The 21,994-nt window shown below is 55.2% G+C and overlaps 2 protein-coding genes across 9 annotated transcripts; both read right to left on the bottom strand.

The window, feature by feature from the left end:
- Positions 1-324: 324 nt before the first annotated feature.
- On the bottom strand, positions 325-6,381 carry LOC131578001 (extracellular matrix organizing protein FRAS1-like). 8 transcript variants are annotated; one of them, XR_009277352.1, is made up of 9 exons: positions 5,891-6,233; positions 4,610-5,602; positions 3,346-3,560; positions 2,191-2,341; positions 1,783-1,890; positions 1,457-1,616; positions 1,011-1,127; positions 750-917; positions 325-458 (listed from the first exon to the last, which is right to left on the bottom strand). XR_009277352.1 is itself a non-coding variant. In XM_058836349.1 (9 exons), exons 3-8 carry the CDS (start codon positions 3,394-3,396, stop codon positions 833-835), a joined length of 672 nt encoding a protein of 223 aa, XP_058692332.1. In that variant the 5' UTR covers positions 3,397-3,560; positions 4,610-5,602; positions 5,891-6,233; the 3' UTR covers positions 365-453; positions 791-832. The 8 variants fall into 8 exon arrangements, 7 of the variants coding, with proteins under 7 accessions (XP_058692332.1, XP_058692331.1, XP_058692333.1 ...); XM_058836349.1 differs by having other exon boundaries at positions 365-453; positions 791-917; XM_058836348.1 differs by having other exon boundaries at positions 369-458; positions 791-917.
- On the bottom strand, positions 3,493-19,713 carry LOC131577033 (superkiller complex protein 2-like). Its single transcript, XM_058834338.1, has 14 exons — positions 19,683-19,713; positions 18,743-18,813; positions 18,329-18,471; positions 17,967-18,110; positions 17,768-17,855; positions 16,921-17,027; positions 16,288-16,434; positions 14,921-15,020; positions 13,795-14,007; positions 12,706-12,816; positions 12,518-12,629; positions 7,604-7,722; positions 7,195-7,312; positions 3,493-3,560 (listed from the first exon to the last, which is right to left on the bottom strand). Exons 1-14 carry the CDS (start codon positions 19,711-19,713, stop codon positions 3,493-3,495), a joined length of 1,572 nt encoding a protein of 523 aa, XP_058690321.1.
- Positions 19,714-21,994: the final 2,281 nt, after the last annotated feature.

The following is a 21,994-nucleotide window of genomic DNA, read 5'->3' as shown; positions in this document are numbered from 1 at the left end:
AGCCCCACCAAACACCTGTGTCAGGGATCTAGTCCGAATGCCCCATCTCCACACCTACACGTGGGCACCGATTCAGGAACACACTCCAAGGGTGGGGAAAAACTGATCTGGTGTTCACAGCTTGCAGCAGCAGCAGCAGCAGCAGAAGCAGCACAAAACATCCCCCACGGGCTCCCTTATCCCTTTGCAGCCACCACCTGCGGGTTGCCAGAGCAAATCCCAAACGGGAAGAAGCAGGAGCAGAGCACTCACCAGGAGGAGGAATCGGTGTTTCAGGTACTTGTTGGGCTGGATGCAGCCGTACCGGGGCCCCTCGTTGTAGACGGTACCCGTGGGGTCGAGGAAGGGCACGTAGCCATCCCTGCCTGTGCACAGGTTGACCTTCTCCAGCTGCAGCTTGTAAGCAGCGTTGAGGTTTTGTTCCGGGTGCCAGAGCACGTGCCCGTACAGGATCTGCCCTGGGGAGGTCGGGACAAAGAGGGGCAGGTGAAATTTCCCAAGCAGGAAAACGCTGCTAGAGCCAAGTGTCCGTGTTCAGAAGGGTTTGGGTTGTTTGGGAAGGGCTCGGTGGGTGGGAGTGACAAAACGCGGTGCCAGAGCACGCTGCTCTTTCACAGGCCTGTAAGATGTCAATGATTGCTGTAGAAGAGGCAAAGCTACCTGTGGGTTTTGCCCTTTCCTCTCCAGGGAATGGAAGCTGTGAAAGCAGAAACGCTGGGCACAAGCAGAAGAGGAGAGGTAAATCCTACCCTTGGAAAAAGCCCCCTTGTAATCCATTTCTGCCAGAGACCTTTCCGATTTGGTGGGGTCCATTAGAAAAACCTTCTCGTCGTTACAGATCTGAAACTCTTGCGTTCTGGGAGTAAACAACTGGAACTGGGCGGCTTGTCTGCTGGAAGGTGATCAGGATCAAAAACCTGCAATTGGGACAAGGAAGGAAACAAAGGGGAGATGAGGTCTGGACAGGTGTGCACCCCAAAGGGGCCGAGCCTGCCCTCCTGCCCTCTTACCGCTCGGGAGCGTGAGCCGTGCAGGGCAGGGGCTTGGCTCCAGGCTCTGCCCACGGCTGCGTGGGCTGCACCGTGCAGGGGATCAGGAACATGGTGTATTCTCCAGAGTAATCCTTCCTGGGAACAGACAGGAGACCCTGCAGCCACCAAGCAGAGCTCAAAGCTCTTCACCCAGGGCAGCACCTCTCCCTTGCCCCAGCAATGTCATACGGCAGTCCCCGAGGGCCAAGTGTGACTCTGGGATCAGTCTATCCACAGGCTTCACCGCTGGAAAAATTCCTTTCCAAGAGGCTGAGCTGATTTTTCTCTCAGTACAGCAGTGCTCCAGCTCTAACCAAGCTCCTGAGCATTCCGTGCTATTGCTGGCGTGGCTGCTGGAGGGGTGCCAGGGAGAACGTGGTGCTGTGGGGGAAGCTGCTGGAGGGGACTGCACCCCCAGCCCTCACCTGTTGTAGGAGCTGGTTGCTCTCCAGAGCTGGTAGGGAGAATCAAAAGTCTGAGCACTCCACAGCAGCTGCAGGTCAAATTCGATGCCTCCCAGGTGCTCTGGAGTTCTCAAAGAGGACCTGACATCTGGCAGGCTGTGGTGCTCCGTGACAAACAGCGCTGGGGGAGGACAAGGAGGTGACGGGAGGCAGAGCGCGGAGAGGCCCCACCTCGCAGGGCCAGAGGGGCTCCCGGCAGGGACAGGGACTCGTTCCGCTGCCTGTGCCGTCAGAGCAGAGCTCTGTGTGACCCTGCTCTGTGTCCCTGCCAGGATCACTGCCCTCACCTCTGAACTTGGCCTGCGTCCTGAACTCGCTGACCAGCCGTCCGTCCTCGCGGATGTAGATGGGGATTATCTGCAGGCGGGCCGAGAGCACGCTGTCCGTCTGGATCCCTGCAAGGACAGCGCCACTGGGAGCCCACACAGCACCTTCGCTCTCCTCTGCTGGGCTCTGCCAGCCCCAGAAGCGTTTGGGACACCTCCACAAGGCAGGGTTCAGTTGGGATCACCCTCCAGTGAGCCAGCTGCACGCTCCCTCTGCCAGCCATCGGCTGCCTAAGCCCCCCGCAAGCACAGAGGAAGGCAATATTCCGAGTTCCCCGCTCCCTCAGGACTCTGGGGGCAGTGCAGGAACTAAGGGGAAAACATGAAGGAAGCACTTCTTCCATAGCCCTTGGAGTGCCTCAGGCTCACCTGTCCTCCAGAGAACGGTGTCGTAGAAGAAGGAGAACTCCATCTCGGTGCGGTGCTCCAGGGAAGCCCAGCCCCTCGGTGCCGTCACACAGACGTAGGACACGGAGAGAGGGACGTGGACTGTCAGGAAGGACTGGGCAGAGTCCCTTACCTGGCAATAAAACCCCAAAAAGGGGGTTATGCACCTTCCAGTGAAGTCAGAGGTGACTCTGGACGTTCTTTACGTGCAGGCACCTCAGACAAACCTGCATTGTAATCCAGGGGCAGCGCTAAGGCTCCCTGGGACCACCGGACAAAGGAACTCTGGGCACAATTTCACCTCAAAACCCCCCTGATTTCCAAGGCTGTGAATTAAAAATGAGCAATTCTGCTTGCTCAGGCCTCCCAGAGCTCTCCATTTATTATCTGCAGAGTGCAGCTGTACTTTGTACGCCCTGGAGAATTCGGGGAGATGTTCCAGCCTGGCTGGGGCCAGGCTCCACATGCTCCACTGGGCAGTTTCTCCGGCCAAGCGGCTCCTCTGGGTTTGTGCAAACAATTGGAGCTATAAAAGGAAACTTCATGAACAAGTTCCAGGCTGGCAGGAATTAAGAGAGATGATGCTGGTCCAAGCAATGTGGGCTGGGAATTTAATGGAAGAGCTTGGGGGAGACGGAGTGGTCTGCAGATGGATAATGCAGCCAGGAGAGGACAGTGAGATACCCCAAACAGGGAAAGCCATTCGTTTCTAGAGGAACATTTTTGGCTTTTGGTCTCTTAATTACGGAATGAGCTAAAATATCCCATGTTGTGGAGCATGGACTGAGCTGCCTCTGCTCTGTCCTCTGCTCATTTCTATTGGCCGAGAACACAGCCAAAATTATAAAAGAGAGCCCAGCTGAGAACGTTTTGTATTTCCAGTATGGCCCTACATTAAAAAAAACCCGGTATTTTCCTGGCACTCTGAAGATTTAGAGAATAAAATAAATGGAAAACGAATGAAATGGAAAATAAATGAAATAAATGCACACAGCGCTGTTTTCTTCCAGGTTAGAGGGGGGGAAAAGCCACGCTCCACCTGTGCAGGGCAGAGCAGCAGCTCCACGCAACGCAGAGCTGTGCCTGAGAACTGAGAGAGATCTGGGATACCTGGAGAGCTCTGGATGGGCCTCTCACCTGGAAGTCAGCGGTGACAGAGCCCCCACAGACATCAATTAACTCGGTCATGTCGTAATAAGCGTCGAAGGTCCAGATGCAGCTCTTGAGGCTGAGGTGCTGGTACAGCTGGATGCTCTTGGGCTCCCTCACCGCGGGCTCCAGCTGCTAGGGGCGGTCGTAGCCCGGGCCCAGCACGAAGCTGTCCTGGGTCACCTCGTCCAGGAACCCTGCCTCTGAGAGAGAGAAGTCAGGACATTGATCCCTCCCCATTTGAAACAGCCCCAGGCCAAGAATGGACGCCTTGCTTCACTCTTGAATCAACGGGAGCTCCTCTCCCTTCATTATCCTGGAGGTCAAACTGGACATACTCAGGTCTTCACAGGGGAAAATCTAACAGGAATGGCATCCTAAAAAACCAAACCTAGGGACCTGCTGATTCAAGGCTGAAGTGAACCTTTAAGAGATGAGGAACAGGTTGAGTATGGAATTATCAGAGCGCAGCACAACTTGCTGCCTGTTGGGGAGGGTGAAACAGGGAAACCTCATGAATGTGATGGTTTGGCAGAAGATTCTGAAAAAAGAAGGCTAGAATCGAAGTAGAAACGAAAGCCTGCTTTGAGTCATAAGATACAGAGTACTGGTTACTATATGACCAAAGAACAATAGCCTAGCCAGCTAAAGGAGAATCCTGCTGATAAAACAATGTCCTTCTGCTGACAGAAAGCCCAAAGGTCAAGAAGCAAGGGAAGAACTTGTAAAGCTTGTAGAACCTCAAATGCAACACTGTATGTAAAATCTTTAGTGGGTGTATCTCGTGGTGATTGGTTACTGGGAATTAGAATATTCACTATAGAAAAAGATAGATTGGATTGTAACAAGAACTTCGCTCTCTTAGCTTTTCTCTCTTAAACCTCTCTTAACCTCTCTCTTAGCTTTTCTCTCTTACCTCTTAACCTCTCTCGTACCTCTCGGCTCTTCTCTCGTACCCCTTTACTCCTCTCTCAGCTCCCCTCTCCCCCTCTCTTACCTCTTCCACTCTTTCCCTCTCTTACTCTTACCCTCTTGGGTTTTCCCCTCTTACCCCCTCTTGTCTCCCCCCTCTTATCCCTCCCTGGTTTCCCCCGCTCTCCCTCTGTTGCTCTTACTCCCTCCTTCCCCTTTTCCATCCTCTCCTCTCCTGCTCTCCCCGTTCTCTCCCTCCTCCCCCGGACCACGCGGACGCCGAGGCTGGTGGCGGACACAGCTCTCCCCTCTCTTTACCCATATAATAAACTGCACATACCTGAACAGCTTGACCCTGGAGAATTCTCCCACCGCGAGCGAGCGTTTTACACAGCAATATCTAAGCAATGATTTCTAAACATTTATCCAAGCTTAAACAGCTTATTCCTAATTATCACCACCTTTATAACCAGCACTCGACTGACCCTGCAATACACAGGCACAGGGAGGACACTGCAGTTATTGACACAACAGAACAAGTAACACACCAAATGAAACACCCAGCGCTACACCTCACTTCTGGAAACAAAACCTGGGCGCACACTTTAGTGTGCAAAACCCCTGTAAGAATAAAACCTGCTTTAAATATCTTAGGCATCGAGCCACACACACGCCTATGAAATTCAGCGCAGCAGTGACAAAAAAGGGAATTATTTCCTTAACCTGCGAATAATCACCTCTAAGATTCTGTGATGCAGTTGCCACTGCACACAGCCACAAGCGGCCTTTTTATTAACAGGCAAAAGAACAAAGGCAATCCCAATTTCTCCCTTCTTGTCTGCAAAGAAACAGAGAAGGGAGAGATGCTTCTCAGAGGAGCATGGTAAAAAGACACGTGGTGTAGAATATGGAACAGCTGATGGTTCAGCATCTCTTCCACTGCAAGATCTAGGGGATAGCTGATGATACCCTGGAGGCAGGAGTAGGAATATAAAGGAGCTCAAGGCTATCTGCTCTTAGGTTTTAGCACTGTGACCTTTACCTTAACTTACATTTAAGTGTTTCTTACAGTGTAAATCCCTTTTGTTTTGATTTTAACAGAGTACAAGAATTCAGTGAAGTAACAGTGGCATACAGCCTTTAATTTCCCCTGGTCTTCTCACCCAGCAATGAGGTCTCACAACAACAATACAACAATAAATAGTTATAGAAGGTAACTCACTGTGCTGAAGAGTTCTTCAGAAGGATGGGAGCCACAATTGAGGCAGATCCTTGGACAGACAAGCCAGAGGTGTTTAGGCCTTGTGTTTCCTTGTTACCCCAGAACCAGCCCCTAAAAGGGAACACAAAGTTCACACGCTTGTATTTGAAATGAACACCATATAAAGAACAAAACATCCTAAAAAAGCTACATATCATACAAATAATCCAGCTAGCTTCTTTATGCTGCTTTTCTGTGGAGCAACAACTTTACAGAAGTAGATCTTGCTCTATCAATACAATGTTTTATTATTGATGGGCTTGTTAAAATCAGAGTGAACTCCAAGCACCCAGATATTCACAGCAGGCAAACATCTCTCTGAATACAACTGAAAAGGCCAGAAGGGCTGCTCCATGTTACCTGTAATAGCCATGTTTGTCTCTGGAGTACATCAGGTGATCAATGCATGGCCTTTCATCTATTTTTTTTTCCCCCCTGTGTTCCTCCTTTCCATCCTTCTGCGTAGCCTTGTAGCAGATAAATCTGTTCAATAAAGGGCCCACCTGACTCTGAGCAGAAGGCAAAGCAGAGGATTTGTCAGCATGAAAACCCACACTGCAAAGATGAACGGGCATCAGTGGCAGTTAAAAATCTGCTAGAAATGCTAATATACTAATATACACTACCCTCTTCCCTGATTTCCATATAAAAAAGGAAAGGAAGTTGTGTGTGAGCCAGAAAAGCTAAAAGGCTCGGGCAATGTGCTCACCTGCCATCCCACACAGCTGGGTGTGACTTAATGCACCAAACACCAGGGAATCGTTGCCAGCTGGGCGATGGACACCACGAAGCACACAGGTTTTCAGTGCTGTCAGCAGCTGCAACGGGAGGATTGCCTCTGAGAAACTTACCAAAACAATGAAAATAATAAAAAAAAAAATTAACATCTATTTCCACAACATGTGTTTAAATTTATATACTATATTCATTTATATATAACACATAATATATAAAGTATCAAAATATATTATTTTAACATGTATACATATATTATTATATATTAAATATATTATATACATTTTAATTATATATATATTTATTATATGTATAATACATCTATTAAATAAATATAATGTATATATATAGATTAAACATAAACCTGTTTATATATATTTGCATTACTTCTATTTCTTTACTTTTCTGGTTGCACATATCTCTATATCTTGATATATTTAATATACATTTCTATGTTTTTATTTTTGTAGTATTTATTTAAAAGCCCCGAAGCAAACCTAATAAAAACCAAACAGTCCCTTTATCTTAAACGGTATTTAAAAATCTTTTAATATATATTTTTTATCAGATTTATATACCTTGTTGATATACATAACACATAACATATCCTAAAATATATCATATTACCATCTATACGTACAGAAATCATATTATAGATTATAAATCAATATATATGCATATATTTCTATTACTTATTTTTACTTATTTTTATGCCTACATATATATATATATATATTTCTCTATACCTTTACATATTCATTCTTGAAATATTTTATTTATTTTTTTCTTATTTATTTAAAAACCCTGCCTCTAACTAAATAAAAACCAAGCAGCCCGTTTATCTTCAATATTTTTTAATATCTATTTTGATCATCATTATACTTCCAGGTATATACTCGGTGGATAAAGTCCCCCCGACCCGCCCGCACCTCTCACTGTTCCGGCACACAGAGCATCCCCTCCTCGGGCCGCTCTGGACCCAGTGCCGGGGAGCGACCCTTGGGAGCCGAAGCCATCGGGGGACACGGTGGGAACATGGCAGTGACACTGTGGGGACACAGCAGTGACACAGTGGTGACACGGCGGGGACACAGCAGTGAAACGGCGGGAACACGGGGGGAACATGGCGGTGACACTGTGGGGACACACTGGAAACATGGCAGTGACACTGTGGGGACACGGGGGGAACATGGCGGTGACACTGTGGGGACACGGGGGGAACACGAGGGGAACACAGTGAGAACATGGCAGTGACACGGCGGTGACACGGTGGGAACATGGCGGTGACACTGTGGGGACACACTGGGAACATGGCGGGGACACACGTCAGGCACTGACCAGCATCATGCGGTGCAGATCCGACAGCTCGGGCACGGCTCCCTTGCAGAGGATGATGACGGTGCCGGTGGTGTCCAGCCCGCGGCGGCCGGCGCGCCCCAACATCTGCGTGTACTCGCCTGTGGGGACGCAGAGCCGCCGGCGTCTTCTCCTCACGGATCCTCCCGCTCTTCCCCTCACGGCTCCTGCCCTTCCTCCCCTCACCTTTCCCGTCGCTTTTCCCCCTGCTTTCCCCTCGTGTTTGCTGCTCTTTCTCCCTCAGATTTTCCGCCTTTTTGCTCTCTCATTTCCCACCATTTTTCCCCTCACGTTTTCCCGCTCTTTTCTCCCCTCAGGATTCCCGCTCTTTTCTCCCCTCACGTTTTCCCGCTCTTTTCTCCCCTCACGTTTTCCCTCTCTTTTCTCCCCTCACGTTTTCCCGCTCTTTTCTCCCCTCAGGATTCCCGCTCTTTTCTCCCCTCACGTTTTCCCCCATTTTCTCCCCGTTTCCCCATTTTCTCCCCTCACGTTTTCCCCCATTTTCCCCTCACGTTTCCCACTCTTTCCACCCTCACATTTCCTGCCCTCTCCTGCTCGTGTTTCTTTTTCCCTCACGTTTCTGCTCTTTTTTCCCCACACCTTTCCCGTCGCTTTTCCCGATGCTTTCCCCTCATGTTTGCTGCTCTTTCTCCCTCAGATTTTCTGCCTTTTTACCCTCTCGTTTTCCCTCTCTTTTCCTCTCACGTTTCTCACTCTTTTCTCCCCTCACGTTTTCCCGCTCTTTTCTCCCCTCACGTTTTCCCTCACGATTGCAACTCTCCTCCCTCCATTTCTCCTCTTTCCTCCCATTTCTCCTCACTCTTTCCTCCCCTATTTCTACATTTTCCCAATTGCCTTTTCCCGCATTTTCCCTCTCAGCTTTCTCCCATTTTCCCTCTCCACTTTCTCCCATTTTCCCTCTCCGCCTTCTCCCATTTCCCCTCCCCGCTTTCTCCCATTTTCCCCTCAGCTTTCCCCCATTTTCCCCTCAGCTTTCTCCCATTTTCCCCTCAGCTTTCTCCCATTTTCCCTCTCCGCTTTCTCCCATTTTCCCTCTCCACTTTCTCCCATTTTCCCTCTCAGCTTTCTCCCATTTTCCCCTCAGCTTTCTCCCACTTTCCCCTCAGCTTTCTCCCATTTTCCCTCAGCTTTCCCCCATTTTCCCCTCAGCTTTCTCCCATTTTCCCTCTCCGCTTTCTCCCATTTTCCCCTCAGCTTTCTCCCATTTTCCCTCTCCGCTTTCTCCCATTTTCCCTCTCCGCTTTCTCCCATTTTCCCTCTCCGCTTTCTCCCATTTCCCCTCTCAGCTTTCTCCCATTTTCCCTCTCCACTTTCTCCCATTTTCCCTCTCAGCTTTCTCCCATTTTCCCCTCAGCTTTCTCCCACTTTCCCCTCAGCTTTCTCCCATTTTCCCTCAGCTTTCTCCCATTTTCCCCTCAGCTTTCTCCCATTTCCCCTCTCAGCATTCTCCCATTTTCCCTCTCCGCTTTCTCCCATTTTCCCCTCAGCTTTCTCCCATTTTCCCCTCAGCTTTCTCCCATTTCCCCTCAGCTTTCTCCCATTTTCCCTCTCCGCTTTCTCCCATTTTCCCCTCAGCTTTCTCCCATTTTCCCTCTCAGCTTTCCCCCATTTCCCCCCTCAGCTTTCTCCCATTTCCCTCTCAGCTTTCTCCCATTTTCCCCTCAGCTTTCTCCCATTTTCCCCTCAGCTTTCCCCCATTTTCCCCTCTGCTTTCTCCCATTTCCCCTCTCAGCTTTCCCCCATTTCCCCTCAGCTTTCTCCCATTTTCCCTCTCAGCTTTCTCCCATTTTCCCTCAGCTTTCTCCCATTTTCCCCTCAGCTTTCCCCCATTTCCCCTCTCAGCTTTCCCCCATTTCCCCCTCAGCTTTCTCCCATTTCCCCTCTCAGCTTTCCCCCATTTTCCCCTCAGCTTTCCCCCATTTTCCCCTCAGCTTTCTCCCATTTTCCCTCTCCGCTTTCTCCCATTTTCCCCTCAGCTTTCTCCCATTTTCCCTCTCCGCTTCCCGCCCGTTTCCCCTCACGTTTCTGCTCTTTTCTCCCCTCAGGATTCCCGCTCTGTTCTCCCCTCACATTTTCCCCCCATTTTCTCCCCGTTTCCCCCTTTTCTCCCCTCACATTTTCCCCCATTTTCCCCTCACATTTTCCCGCTCTTTTTCTCCCCTCACGTTTTCCCGCTCTTTTCTCCCCTCACGTTTTCCCGCCCATTTTCTCCCCTCAGTTTCCCCTCACGACTGCACCTCTCCTCCCTCCATTTCTCCCCATCTTTTCTCCCATTTCTCCTCACTCTTTCCTTCCCTATTTCTACATTTTCTCAACCCGCTTTCTCCCATTTTCCCTCTCCGCTTTCTCCCATTTTCCCCTCACATTTCCCCTCAGCTTTCTCCCATTTTCCCCTCAGCTTTCTCCCATTTTCCCCTCAGCTTTCTCCCATTTTTCCTCTCAGCTTTCTCCCATTTCCCCTCTCAGCTTTCTCCCATTTCCCCTCTCAGCATTCTCCCATTTTCCCTCTCCGCTTTCTCCCATTTTCCCCTCAGCTTTCTCCCATTTTCCCCTCAGCTTTCTCCCATTTCCCCTCAGCTTTCTCCCATTTTCCCTCTCCGCTTTCTCCCATTTTCCCCTCAGCTTTCTCCCATTTTCCCTCTCCGCTTTCCCCCATTTCCCCCCTCAGCTTTCTCCCATTTCCCTCTCAGCTTTCTCCCATTTTCCCCTCAGCTTTCTCCCATTTTCCCCTCAGCTTTCCCCCATTTTCCCCTCTGCTTTCTCCCATTTCCCCTCTCAGCTTTCCCCCATTTCCCCTCAGCTTTCTCCCATTTTCCCTCTCAGCTTTCTCCCATTTTCCCCTCAGCTTTCTCCCATTTTCCCCTCAGCTTTCCCCCATTTCCCCTCTCAGCTTTCCCCCATTTTCCCCTCAGCTTTCTCCCATTTCCCCTCTCAGCTTTCCCCCATTTTCCCCTCAGCTTTCTCCCATTTTCCCTCTCCGCTTCCTGCCCGTTTCCCCTCACGTTTCTGCTCTTTTCTCCCCTCAGGATTCCCGCTCTGTTCTCCCCTCACATTTTCCCCCCATTTTCTCCCCGTTTCCCCTTTTTCTCCCCTCACATTTTCCCCCATTTTCCCCTCACATTTTCCCGCTCTTTTTCTCCCCTCACGTTTTCCCGCTCTTTTCTCCCCTCACGTTTTCCCGCCCATTTTCTCCCCTCACGTTTCCCCTCACGACTGCACCTCTCCTCCCTCCATTTCTCCCCATCTTTTCTCCCATTTCTCCTCACTCTTTCCTTCCCTATTTCTACATTTTCTCAACCCGCTTTCTCCCATTTTCCCTCTCCGCTTTCTCCCATTTTCCCCTCACATTTCCCCTCAGCTTTCTCCCATTTTCCCCTCAGCTTTCTCCCATTTTCCCTCTCCGCTTTCTCCCATTTTCCCCTCACATTTCCCCTCAGCTTTCTCCCATTTTCCCCTCAGCTTTCTCCCATTTCCCCTCTCAGCTTTCTCCCATTTTCCCCTCAGCTTTCTCCCATTTCCCCTCTCAGCTTTCTCCCATTTTCCCCTCAGCTTTCTCCCATTTCCCCTCTCAGCTTTCTCCCATTTTCTCCCTCCGCTTTCTCCCATTTTCCCCTCAGCTTTCTCCAATTTTCCCTCAGCTTTCTCCCATTTTCCCTCTCCGCTTTCTCCCATTTTCCCTCTCCGCTTTCTCCCATTTTCCCTCTCCGCTTTCTCCCATTTCCCCTCTCAGCTTTCTCCCATTTTCCCCTCAGCTTTCTCCCATTTCCCCTCAGCTTTCTCCCATTTTCCCTCTCCGCTTTCTCCCATTTTCCCTCTCCGCTTTCTTCCATTTTCCCCTCAGCTTTCTCCCATTTTCCCCTCAGCTTTCTCCCATTTCCCCTCAGCTTTCTCCCATTTTCCCTCTCCGCTTTCTCCCATTTTCCCCTCAGCTTTCTCCCATTTTCCCTCTCAGCTTTCCCCCATTTCCCCCCTCAGCTTTCCCCCATTTCCCTCTCAGCTTTCTCCCATTTTCCCCTCAGCTTTCTCCCATTTTCCCCTCAGCTTTCCCCCATTTTCCCCTCTGCTTTCTCCCATTTCCCCTCTCAGCTTTCCCCCATTTCCCCTCAGCTTTCTCCCATTTTCCCTCTCAGCTTTCTCCCATTTTCCCCTCAGCTTTCTCCCATTTTCCCCTCAGCTTTCCCCCATTTCCCCTCTCAGCTTTCCCCCATTTTCCCCTCAGCTTTCCCCCATTTTCCCCTCAGCTTTCCCCCATTTTCCCTCTCCGCTTTCTCCCATTTTCCCCTCAGCTTTCTCCCATTTTCCCTCTCCGCTTCCTGCCCGTTTCCCCTCACGTTTCTGCTCTTTTCTCCCCTCAGGATTCCCGCTCTGTTCTCCCCTCACATTTTCCCCCCATTTTCTCCCCGTTTCCCCCTTTTCTCCCCTCACATTTTCCCCCATTTTCCCCTCACATTTTCCCGCTCTTTTTCTCCCCTCACGTTTTCCCGCTCTTTTCTCCCCTCACGTTTTCCCGCCCATTTTCTCCCCTCAGTTTCCCCTCACGACTGCACCTCTCCTCCCTCCATTTCTCCCCATCTTTTCTCCCATTTCTCCTCACTCTTTCCTTCCCTATTTCTACATTTTCTCAACCCGCTTTCTCCCATTTTCCCTCTCCGCTTTCTCCCATTTTCCCCTCACATTTCCCCTCAGCTTTCTCCCATTTTCCCCTCAGCTTTCTCCCATTTTCCCTCTCCGCTTTCTCCCATTTTCCCCTCACATTTCCCCTCAGCTTTCTCCCATTTTCCCCTCAGCTTTCTCCCATTTTCCCTCTCCGCTTTCCCCCATTTCCCCCTCACGTTCCCACCCGCTCTCCCCCCAGCCCCACATCCAGCCCCTCACCGGGCAGGAGATCCCGGAAGCCATTCCCGTCGTGTTTGCGGATGGAGTCGAAGACGACGGTCCTCGCCGGCATGTTCACCCCCATGGCGAAGGTCTCGGTGGCAAACAGCACCTGGGCCAGGCGTGGGGCAGCCATGGGGTGGGATCCCCGTGCCCCACAGCCGGCTGTGCCGTTTTTCCCCGCTCACCTTCACCAGCCCCTGGCTGAAGAGCATCTCCACCACCTCCTTGAGCAGCGGCAGGACCCCGCCGTGGTGGACGCCGATGCCGCGCTGCAGCAGCTCCGACAGCTGCAGCACCTGCGGGGAGGAACGCGCTGGATCCCCTCCTCCAGGTACAAACCCTTCCCTCTTTACACCTCACACCCCAAAATCGCCCTCCCCGTCCCTGTGGGACCCCAAAATCACCCAAAATCGCCCTCCCCATCCCCTCACACCCCAAAATCCCCGTCCCTCACACCCCAAAATCCCCGTCCCTCACACCCCAAAATCCCCGTCCCTCACACCCCAAAATCCCTGTCCCTCACACCCCAAAATCCCCGTCCCTCACACCCCAAAATTGCCCTCCCCATCCCCTCACACCCCAAAATCCCCGTCCCTCACGCCCCAAAATCCCTGTCCCTCACACCCCAAAATCCCCGTCCCTCACACCCCAAAATCCCCGTCCCTCACGCCCCAAAATTGCCCTCCCCGTCCCTGTGGGACCCCAAAATCGCCCTCCCTGTCCCCGTGGGACCCTAAAATCACCCAAAATCACCCTCCCCATCCCCTCACACCCCAAAATCCCCGTCCCTCACGCCCCAAAATCCCCGTCCCTCACAACCCAAAATCACCCTCCCCGTCCCCTCACACCCCAAAATTGCCCTCTCACACTTCAAAATCGCCCTCCCACACCCCAAAATCGCCCTCCCATGCCCCAAAATCTCCCTCCCCATCCCCTCACACCCCAAAATCGCCCTGCCACACCCCAAAATCACCTTCCCACACCTCAAAATCGCCCTCCTTGTTCCCCTCACACCCCAAAATCACTGTCCCACACCCCAAAATCGCCCTCCCACACCCCAAAATCGCCGTTCCCACACCCCAAAATCGCCGTTCCCACACCCCAAAATCACCCTCCCCACACCCCAAAATTGCTGTCCCACACCCCAAAATCACCCTCCCACACCCCAAAATCGCCCTCCTTGTTCCCCTCACACCCCAAAATTGCCCTCCCACACCCCAAAATCACCTTCCCACACCCCAGAATCTCCCTCCTCATCCTCTCGGGGACCCCACCTGTGGCAGGCGCCGGTCGGAGCCGCGCAGCCGGGCCAGGCAGCGCGTCAGGAAGTGCCAGACCTGGGCGCGCTCGGCGCCGCTCAGCAGCTCCAGGGAGCCCAGGGCGGCCGCCTGCTCCTCGCAGCGGCCACGGGAGAAGGTGAAGGTGACGGCCGGGAGCAGCTCCCGCTCACGGAGGGTCTGCAGCAGGGACAGCCAGACACCACGCTCCTGGGGGGAGAGAAGGGTCAGTGGAACCCCCAAACTGCCCCATGGGACCCCCAAACTGCCCCTTGGGACCCACAAACAGCCCCCAGCCCCATGGAGGGTCTGCAGGAGGGACAGCCACACCCCACACTCCTGGGGGGAGAGAACAGGGTCAGTGGGACCCCCAAACTGCCCCTTGGGACCCCCAAACTGCCCCCAGCCCCATGGGACCCCCAGTACCCATCCAGGGTTGGGGGTTTGGAGTCACTGGGACCCCCTGGGACCCCCTGGGACCCCCTGGGACCCCCAGTACCTGCCCAGGGTCGGGGGTTTGGGGTCACTGGGACCCCCTGGGACCCCCTGGGACCCCCAGTACCCATCCAGGGTTGGGGGTTTGGGGTCACTGGGACCCCCTGGGACCCCCTGGGACCCCCAGTACCTGCCCAGGGTTGGGGGTTTGGGGTCACTGGGACCCCCTGGGACCCCCAGTACCTGCCCAGGGTTGGGGGTTTGGGGTCACTGGGACCCCCTGGGACCCCCAGTACCTGCCCAGGGTTGGGGGTTTGGGGTCACTGGGACCCCCTGGGACCCCCTGGGACCCCCAGTACCCATCCAGGGTTGGGGGTTTGGGGTCACTGGGACCCCCTGGGACCCCCTGGGACCCCCAGTACCTGCCCAGGGTTGGGGGTTTGGGGTCACTGGGACCCCCTGGGACCCCCAGTACCTGCCCAGGGTTGGGGGTTTGGGGTCACTGGGACCCCCTGGGACCCCCAGTACCTGCCCAGGGTTGGGGGTTTGGGGTCACTGGGACCCCCCTGGGACCCCCAGTACCTGCCCAGGGTTGGGGGTTTGGGGTCACTGGGACCCCCTGGGACCCCCAGTACCCATCCAGGGTTGGGGGTTTGGGGTCACTGGGACCCCCTGGGACCCCCAGTACCTGCCCAGGGTTGGGGGCTCCCATGGTGGGCTGCCGTGCCCCGAAGCTCTGCGCGTGTTTGCTGCTCTGCTCCTTCTTGGCCTCCACCGCCGCGTAGTACCTGGGACAGGGGAGGGGCAGAGTTGGGGCAGGTTTGGGGCAGAATTGGGTCAGAATTGGGGCAGAATTGGGGCAGAATTGGGGCAGAATTGGGGCAGAATTGGGGCAGAATTGGGGCAGAATTAGGTCAGGTTTGGGTCAGATTTGGGTCAGATTTGGGTCAGGTTTTGGGTCTGATTTGGGTCAGGTTTGGGTCAGGTTTGGGTCTGATTTGGGTCAGGTTTGGGTCAGGTTTGGGTCAGGTTTGGGTCTGATTTGGGTCAGGTTTGGGTCTGATTTGGGTCAGGTTTTGGGTCAGGTTTGGGTCAGGTTTGGGTCAGGTTTGGGTCAGGTTTGGGTCTGATTTGGGTCAGGTTTGGGTCAGGTTTGGGTCAGGTTTGGGTCAGGTTTGGGTCAGGTTTGGGTCAGGTTTGGGTCTGATTTGGGTCAGGTTTGGGTCTGATTTGGGTCAGGTTTTGGGTCAGGTTTGGGTCAGGTTTGGGTCAGGTTTGGGGTCAGGTTTGGGGTCAGGTTTGGGGTCAGGTTTGGGTCAGAGTTTGGAGCAGGTTTTGGGGCAGGTTTTTGGGGCAGGTTTTGGGGCAGGTTCAGGGCAGGTTTTGGGTCAGATTTTGAGTTAGATTTGGGTCAGGTTTTGGGTCAGGTTTGGATCAGATTTGGGTCAGAATTGGGCAGGTTTTGGGTCAGGTTTGGGTCAGGTTTGGGTCAGAATTGGGCAGGTTTTGGGTCAGGTTTTGGGTCTGATTTGGGTCAGGTTTGGGGTCAGGTTTGGGGTCAGGTTTGTGTCAGGTTTGGGTCAGATTTAGGCAGAGATTTTGGGGCAGATTTGGGTCAGGTTTTGGGGCAGGATTTGGGGTCAGTTCAGGGTCAGGTTTGGGTCAGATTTGGGTCAGATTTAGGCAGTTTCAGATCAGATCTGCATCAGGTTTTGGGGTCAGATTTTGGGTCAGTTTCAGGTCAGGTTTGTGTCAGGTTTCAGGTCAGATTTTGGGTCAGATTTAGGCAGTTTCAGGTCAGGTTTGTGTCAGGTTTCAGGTCAGATTTTGGGTCAGATTTTGGGTCAGTTTCAGGTCAGGTTTGTGTCAGGTTTCAGGTCAGATTTTGGGTCAGATTTAGGCAGTTTCAGCTCAGATTTGGGTCAGGTTTTGGGGTCAGATTTTGGGTCAGTTTCAGGTCAGGTTTGTGTCAGGTTTTGGGTCACATTTAGGCAGGATTTGGGTCAGATTCAGGCAGTTTCAGGTCAGATTTGGGTCAGGTTTTGGGGGTCTCACCCCTGGGTGCTGAAGGCCCCCCCTGGGCCCAGCAGCTGGAACAGCTGGTGCCGGTTCCGGGCGCTGTTCCCGGTGAACAGGAAATGCTCCAGCGGCACCGGGCGGCGCGGGGTGCTCAGAACACGGACACAGCGACGCTTGGTGCGACTGACGGGGTGAGAGACACCCTGAGAGACCCCCAGGGACCCCCAAACCACCCCTGGGACCCCCCAAAACCTCCCCAGGGACCCCCAGAGACCCCAGGGACCCCCAAAACCCCCCAGGACCCCCCAAACCCCCCTGAGAACCCCCATAAACCCCTCAGAGATCACTAAAGCCCCTCCAAGATCCCCCAAAGCCCCCAGATCCCCCCCATGTCCCTCTCAGAGACCCCCGAAGATCCTCAGGACCCCCCCCAAACCCCCCCCAGGATTCCCAAACCCCCCTGAGAAGCCCCCAAACCCCCTGAGGACCCCCCAAAATCCCCCGAGAACCCCCCAAAGCCCTCTCAGGACACCCCAAACTCCTCCAAGACCCCCTCAAACCCCCTGAGGACCCCCCAAACCCCCCAGGGATTCCCCAAAGCCCCCCCAGGACCCCTCAGGACCCCCCAAAGCCCCCCCAGGACCCCCCAAAAGCCCCCCCAGGCCGTACCCGACGCACTGGGCGAACTCGAGGGCGTTGGGGACGGTGGCGCTGAGCAGCACCAGCTTCACGTGCTCGGGCAGCAGGATCAGCACCTCCTCCCACACCACACCCCTCTGGGGGGCACGGGGGGGTCAGGGGGACCCCAAAACACCCCAAAACACCCCAGAACCCCCTCAGGAACCCCCAAAACCCCCCAGAACCCCCTCAGGAACCCCCAAAACACCCCAAAACACCCCCAGGAACCCCCAAAACCCCCAAAAACCCACCCAGGAACCCCTCAGGAACCCCCCAGCACCTCCTCCCACACCACACCCCTCTGGGGGGCACGGGGGGGTCAGGGGGACCCCAAAACACCCCAAAACACCCCCAGGAACCCCCAGAGATCCCCTAAACCACTCCAGAATCCCCCAAAACCCCCCAGACCACCCCAAAACCCCCCCAGGACCCTCCAGAACTCCCCAAAACCCCCCCAGGACCCCCCAGAACTCCCCTAAACCCCCCCAGGACCCCCCAAACCCCCCCAGGACCCCCCCCAGAGCCCCTCAGGACCCCTCAAAACCCCCCAGAGCCCCCCAGGACCCCCCAGACCACCCCTAAACCCTCCCAGGACCCCTCAGAGCTCCCCTAAACCACCCCAGACGCCTCCTAAATTACTTCAGGACCCCCCAGGGCTCCCCAAAGCCCCCCCAGGACCCCTCCAAAGCCCCCCAGAGCCCCCCCAGAGCCCCCCCAGAGCCCCCCAGAGCCCCCCCAGAGCCCCCCAGAGCCCCCCCAAAGCCCCCCCAGAGCCCCCCAGAGCCCCCCAGAGCCCCCCCAGAGCCCCCCCAGAGCCCCCCAGAGCCCCCAGCCCCACCTCATCGTCGTTGACGCAGTGAACCTCGTCGAAGATCACCCACTCCAGGTCCCGGATGGCGTCGGAGCCGTTGTACAGCATCGACCTGGGGGGGAGGAAATGGGGCTGGGGGGGGTCCTGGGGGTCCTGAACCCCTCCCCAGGACCCCTCAGGACCCCCCAAAGCCCCCCCAGGACCCCCCAGGACCCCTCCCCAGCTGAGGATCTCGGTGCTCATCACCAGCCACGCGGCCTCGGGGCGCAGCCGCACGTCCCCCGTCAGCAGCCCCACGTCCCCGAAGGTGTCGCGGAAATCCCCAAACTTCTGCTTGGACAAAGCCTTGATGGGGGAGGTGTAGATGGACCTGGGGGGACACGGGGGGGTCACCCCAAAAAAACTGCGGGGGTTTTGGGGTCCCCTCAACGGTTTTGGGGTCCCTGAGGCAGTTTTAGGGACCCCCAGCCCAATTTTGGGACCCTCAGCCCAATTTTGGGACCCCCAGCTCCATTTTGGGACCCCCAGCCCCATTTTGGGGTCCCCAGCCCCATTTTGGGGTCCCCCAGCCCCATTTTGGGGTCTCACCGTGTCATGTGGCGCCGGGCCAGCCCCATGGCGTACTCGGCCAGCGCGGTTTTGCCGGCCGAGGTGTGAGCGGCCACCGGCAGCAGTGACCGCGCTCCAGGCACAGCCGCGCGCTGCTGGAACGGATCCGGCTTCAACGGCCACTGGGGAGGGGAAAACGGGTCTGGGGGTCACTCTGAGCACCCCAAAAACCCCAAAAACCCCAAAAACCACCCCAAAAACCCCCAAACCAACCCCAAGAACCCCCAAAACCACCCCAAGACCCCCCAAATCTCCCCCAAGCCCCCTCAAGACCCCCCAGGGCCCCCCCAGGACCCCCCAAATCCCCCCAGGACCCCCGAAATCCCCCCCAAATCCCCCCCAAATCCCCCCCAAATCCCCCCCAGGACCCCCCAAATCCCCCCCAAATCCCACCCTGTGGGCGGGGTCCGGCAGCAGCTCCTCAAACCCCTCCACGGGGGTGGCGGCGTCGGGGGAGGAAAAACCTCAAAACCTCCTCGGGGGGCTCTGGGGGGGCACTGGGGGAGGAGACCCCTCCCCATTCTGCTGCTGAGGGGGGTGGGAATGTGGGGAGGGGTCTCTGAACCCCCCCCAAGCCCCCTCCCCACATTTCCCACCTGCCCCAGCAGCTCCTCCAGGCTGTCCGAGCGCCGCGGGGGGGTCGGGGGGGGCGCAGACCCCTCCCCAATTCCTCCCGGGGGGGGTGGGGGAGACCCCCGGGCTGGGCCGGGACCCCCCCCCAGCTCCAGGGGCTCGAGGGTCTCCAGGAGCCCCGACAGGGACAGAGACCCCCCCGAGGCTGGAAATGGGGAGGGGGCGTTTGTGGGGGGGTGTGGGGGGGTGAAACGACCCCGAGCCCCCCAAATCTGCCCCCCCAGAGAGGATAAAAACCCCCAGAGACCCCCCCAGACCCAAAAGACACCCCCAAAAGACCCCCAGACCCCAAATCTCCCCTAAAAGCCCCCCCAAACCCCCCCAAAACTCCCCCAGACCCCAAATCCCCCCCAAACTCCCCCCAAAGACCCCCAAGACCCCAAAGACCCCTCCCCAAAACCCCCCAGATCCCAAAGACCCCTCCCCAAAACCCCCCAGATCCCAAAACCCCCCCAACACCCACTCAAAGCCCCCCAAGACCCCTCCCCAAAATCCCCCAGACCCCCTCAAAGTCCCCCCAGACACCAAAACCCCTCCAAAAAAACCCCCAGACCACAAAGCCCCCTCAAAAAGACCCCCCAAAAATCCCCCAAACCCCAACCCAAAACCCCCCAAAACTCCCCCAGACCCCAAAAGCCCCTCAAAGCCCCCCCAGAGCCCAAAGCCCCCTCCCCAAATCCCCCCCAGACCCCTCCCCTACCTCGGGGCTGAAACTGCACCCCCCGTTTCATCCCGGGGGGGGTCGTCAGCAGCTCTGGGGGGGGAGGGGAGCGGGTGAGACCCCCCCCAGAACCCCAAAAATGAGGGGGAGGGGCTCCCCAGGGTGCGGGAGGGGCTCCCCGGAATTTGGGGAGGGGTCTCAGGAATTTGGGGAGGGGTCTCTGCAATTTGGGGAGGGGTCTCTAAAGTTTGGGGAGGGGTCTCTGGAATTTGGGGAGGGGTCTCAGGAATTTGGGGGGGTCTCAGGAATTTGGGGAGGGGTCTCAGGAATTTGGGGAGGGGTCTGTGGAATTTGGGGAGAGGTCTGTGGAATTTGGGGAGGGGTCTCTGGAATTTGAGGAGGGGTCTCAGGAATTTGGGGGGATCTCAGGAATTTGGGGAGGGTCTCAGGAATTTCGGGAGATGACTCTGGAATTTGGGGAAGATCTCAGGGATTTGGGGAGGGGTCTCAGGAATTTGGGGAGGGGTCTCAGGAATTTGGGGAGTGTCTCAGGAATTTGGGGGGGTCTCAGGAATTTGGGGAGGGGTCTCAGGAATTTGGGGAGGGGTCTCTGGAATTTGGGGAGGGGTCTCAGGAATTTGGGGAGGGGTGTTTGCAATTTGGGGAAGGGTCTCTGGAATTTGGGGGGGGTCTCTGGAATTTGGGGAGGGGTCTGTGGAATTTGGGGAGGGGTCTCCAGGAATTTGGGGAGGGTCTCAGGAATTTGGGGAGGGGTCTCAGGAATTTCAGGAGAGAACTGGGGAATTTGGGGAGGGGTCTGTGGAATTTGGGGAGGGGTCTGTGGAATTTGGGGAGGGGTCTCAGGAATTTGAGGAGGGGTCTGTGGAATTTGGGGAGGGGTCTCTGGAATTTGGGGGGTCTGTGTAATTTGGGGAGGGGTCTCAGGAATTTGGGGAAAGTCTCAGGAATTTGGGGAGGGGTCTCAGGAATTTGGGGAGGGGTCTCAGGAATTTGGGGAGGGGTCTCTGGAATTTGGGGGGGTCTGTGGAATTTGGGGAGGGGTCTCAGGAATTTGGGGAGGGGTCTCTGGAATTTGGGGAGGGGTCTCTGGAATTTGGGGAAGGGTCTGTAAAATTTGGGGAGGGGTCTCAGGAATTTGGGGAGGGGTCTCAGGAATTTGGGGAGGGGTCTCTGGAATTTGGGAAAGGGTCTCAGGAATTTGGGGAGGGGTCTCAAAAATTTGGGGGGGGTCTCTGGAATTTGGGGAGGGGTCTCTGGAATTTGGGGAGGGGTCTCAGGAATTTGGGGAGGGTCTCAAGAATTTGGGGAGGAGTCTCTGGAATTTGGGGAGGGGTCTGTGGAATTTGGGGAGGGGTCTCTGGAATTTTGGGAGGGTCTCTGGAATTTGGGGGGGTCTCTGCAATTTGGGGAGGGGTCTCAGGAATTTGGGGAGGGGTCTGTGGAAGTTGGGGAGGGATCTCAGGAATTTGGGGAGGGGTCTCAGGAATTTGGGGAGGGGTCTGTGGAATTTGGGGAGGGGTCTCAGGAATTTGGGGAAAGTCTCAGGAATTTGGGGAGGGGTCTCTGAAATTTGGGGAGGGGTCTCAGGAATTTGGGGAGGGGTCTCAGGAATTTGGGGAGGGGTCTGTGGAATTTGGGGAGGGGTCTCAGGAATTTGGGGAGGGGTCTCCAGGAATTTGGGGAGGGTTTCAAGAATTTGGGGAGGGGTCTCTGGAATTTGGGGAGGGGTCTGTGGAGTTTGGGGAGGGGTCTCAGGAATTTGGGGAGGGGTCTCAGGAATTTGGGGAGGGGTCTCTGGAATTTGGGGAGGGGTCTCTGCAATTTGGGGAGAAGTCTCTGGAATTTGGGGAGGCGTCTCAGGAATTTGGGGAGGGGTCTCTGGAATTTGGGGAGGGGTCTGTGGAATTTGGGGAGGGGTCTCAGGAATTTGGGGAGGGTCTCAGGAATTTGGGGAGGGGTCTCTGCAATTTGGGGGGGTCTCAGGAATTTGGGGAGGGTTCTCTGGAATTTGGGGAGGGGTCTCAGGAATTTGGGGAGGGGTCTCAAAAAATTGGGGAGGGGTCTGTGGAAGTTGGGGAGGGGTCTCTGGAATTTGGGGAGGGGTCCCAGGAATTTGGGGAGGGGTCTCTGGAATTTGGGGAGGGGTCTCAGGAATTTGGGGAGGGGTCTCAGGGATTTGGGGAGGGGTCCCAGGGATTTGGGGAAAGTCTCAGGAATTTGGGGAGGGGTCTCTGGAATTTGGGGGGGTCTCAGGAATTTGGAGAGGGGTCTCTGGAATTTGGGGAGGGGTCACTGGAATTAGGGGAGGGGTCTCAGGAATTTGGGGAGGG

The sequence above is a fragment of the Poecile atricapillus genome, chromosome 3 (assembly GCF_030490865.1).
Source record: "Poecile atricapillus isolate bPoeAtr1 chromosome 3, bPoeAtr1.hap1, whole genome shotgun sequence".
In the NCBI taxonomy this organism is placed as follows: domain Eukaryota; kingdom Metazoa; phylum Chordata; class Aves; order Passeriformes; family Paridae; genus Poecile; species Poecile atricapillus.
The sequence above is the reverse complement of the archived record's forward strand: the minus strand, read 5'-3'. Positions and strand labels throughout refer to the sequence as shown.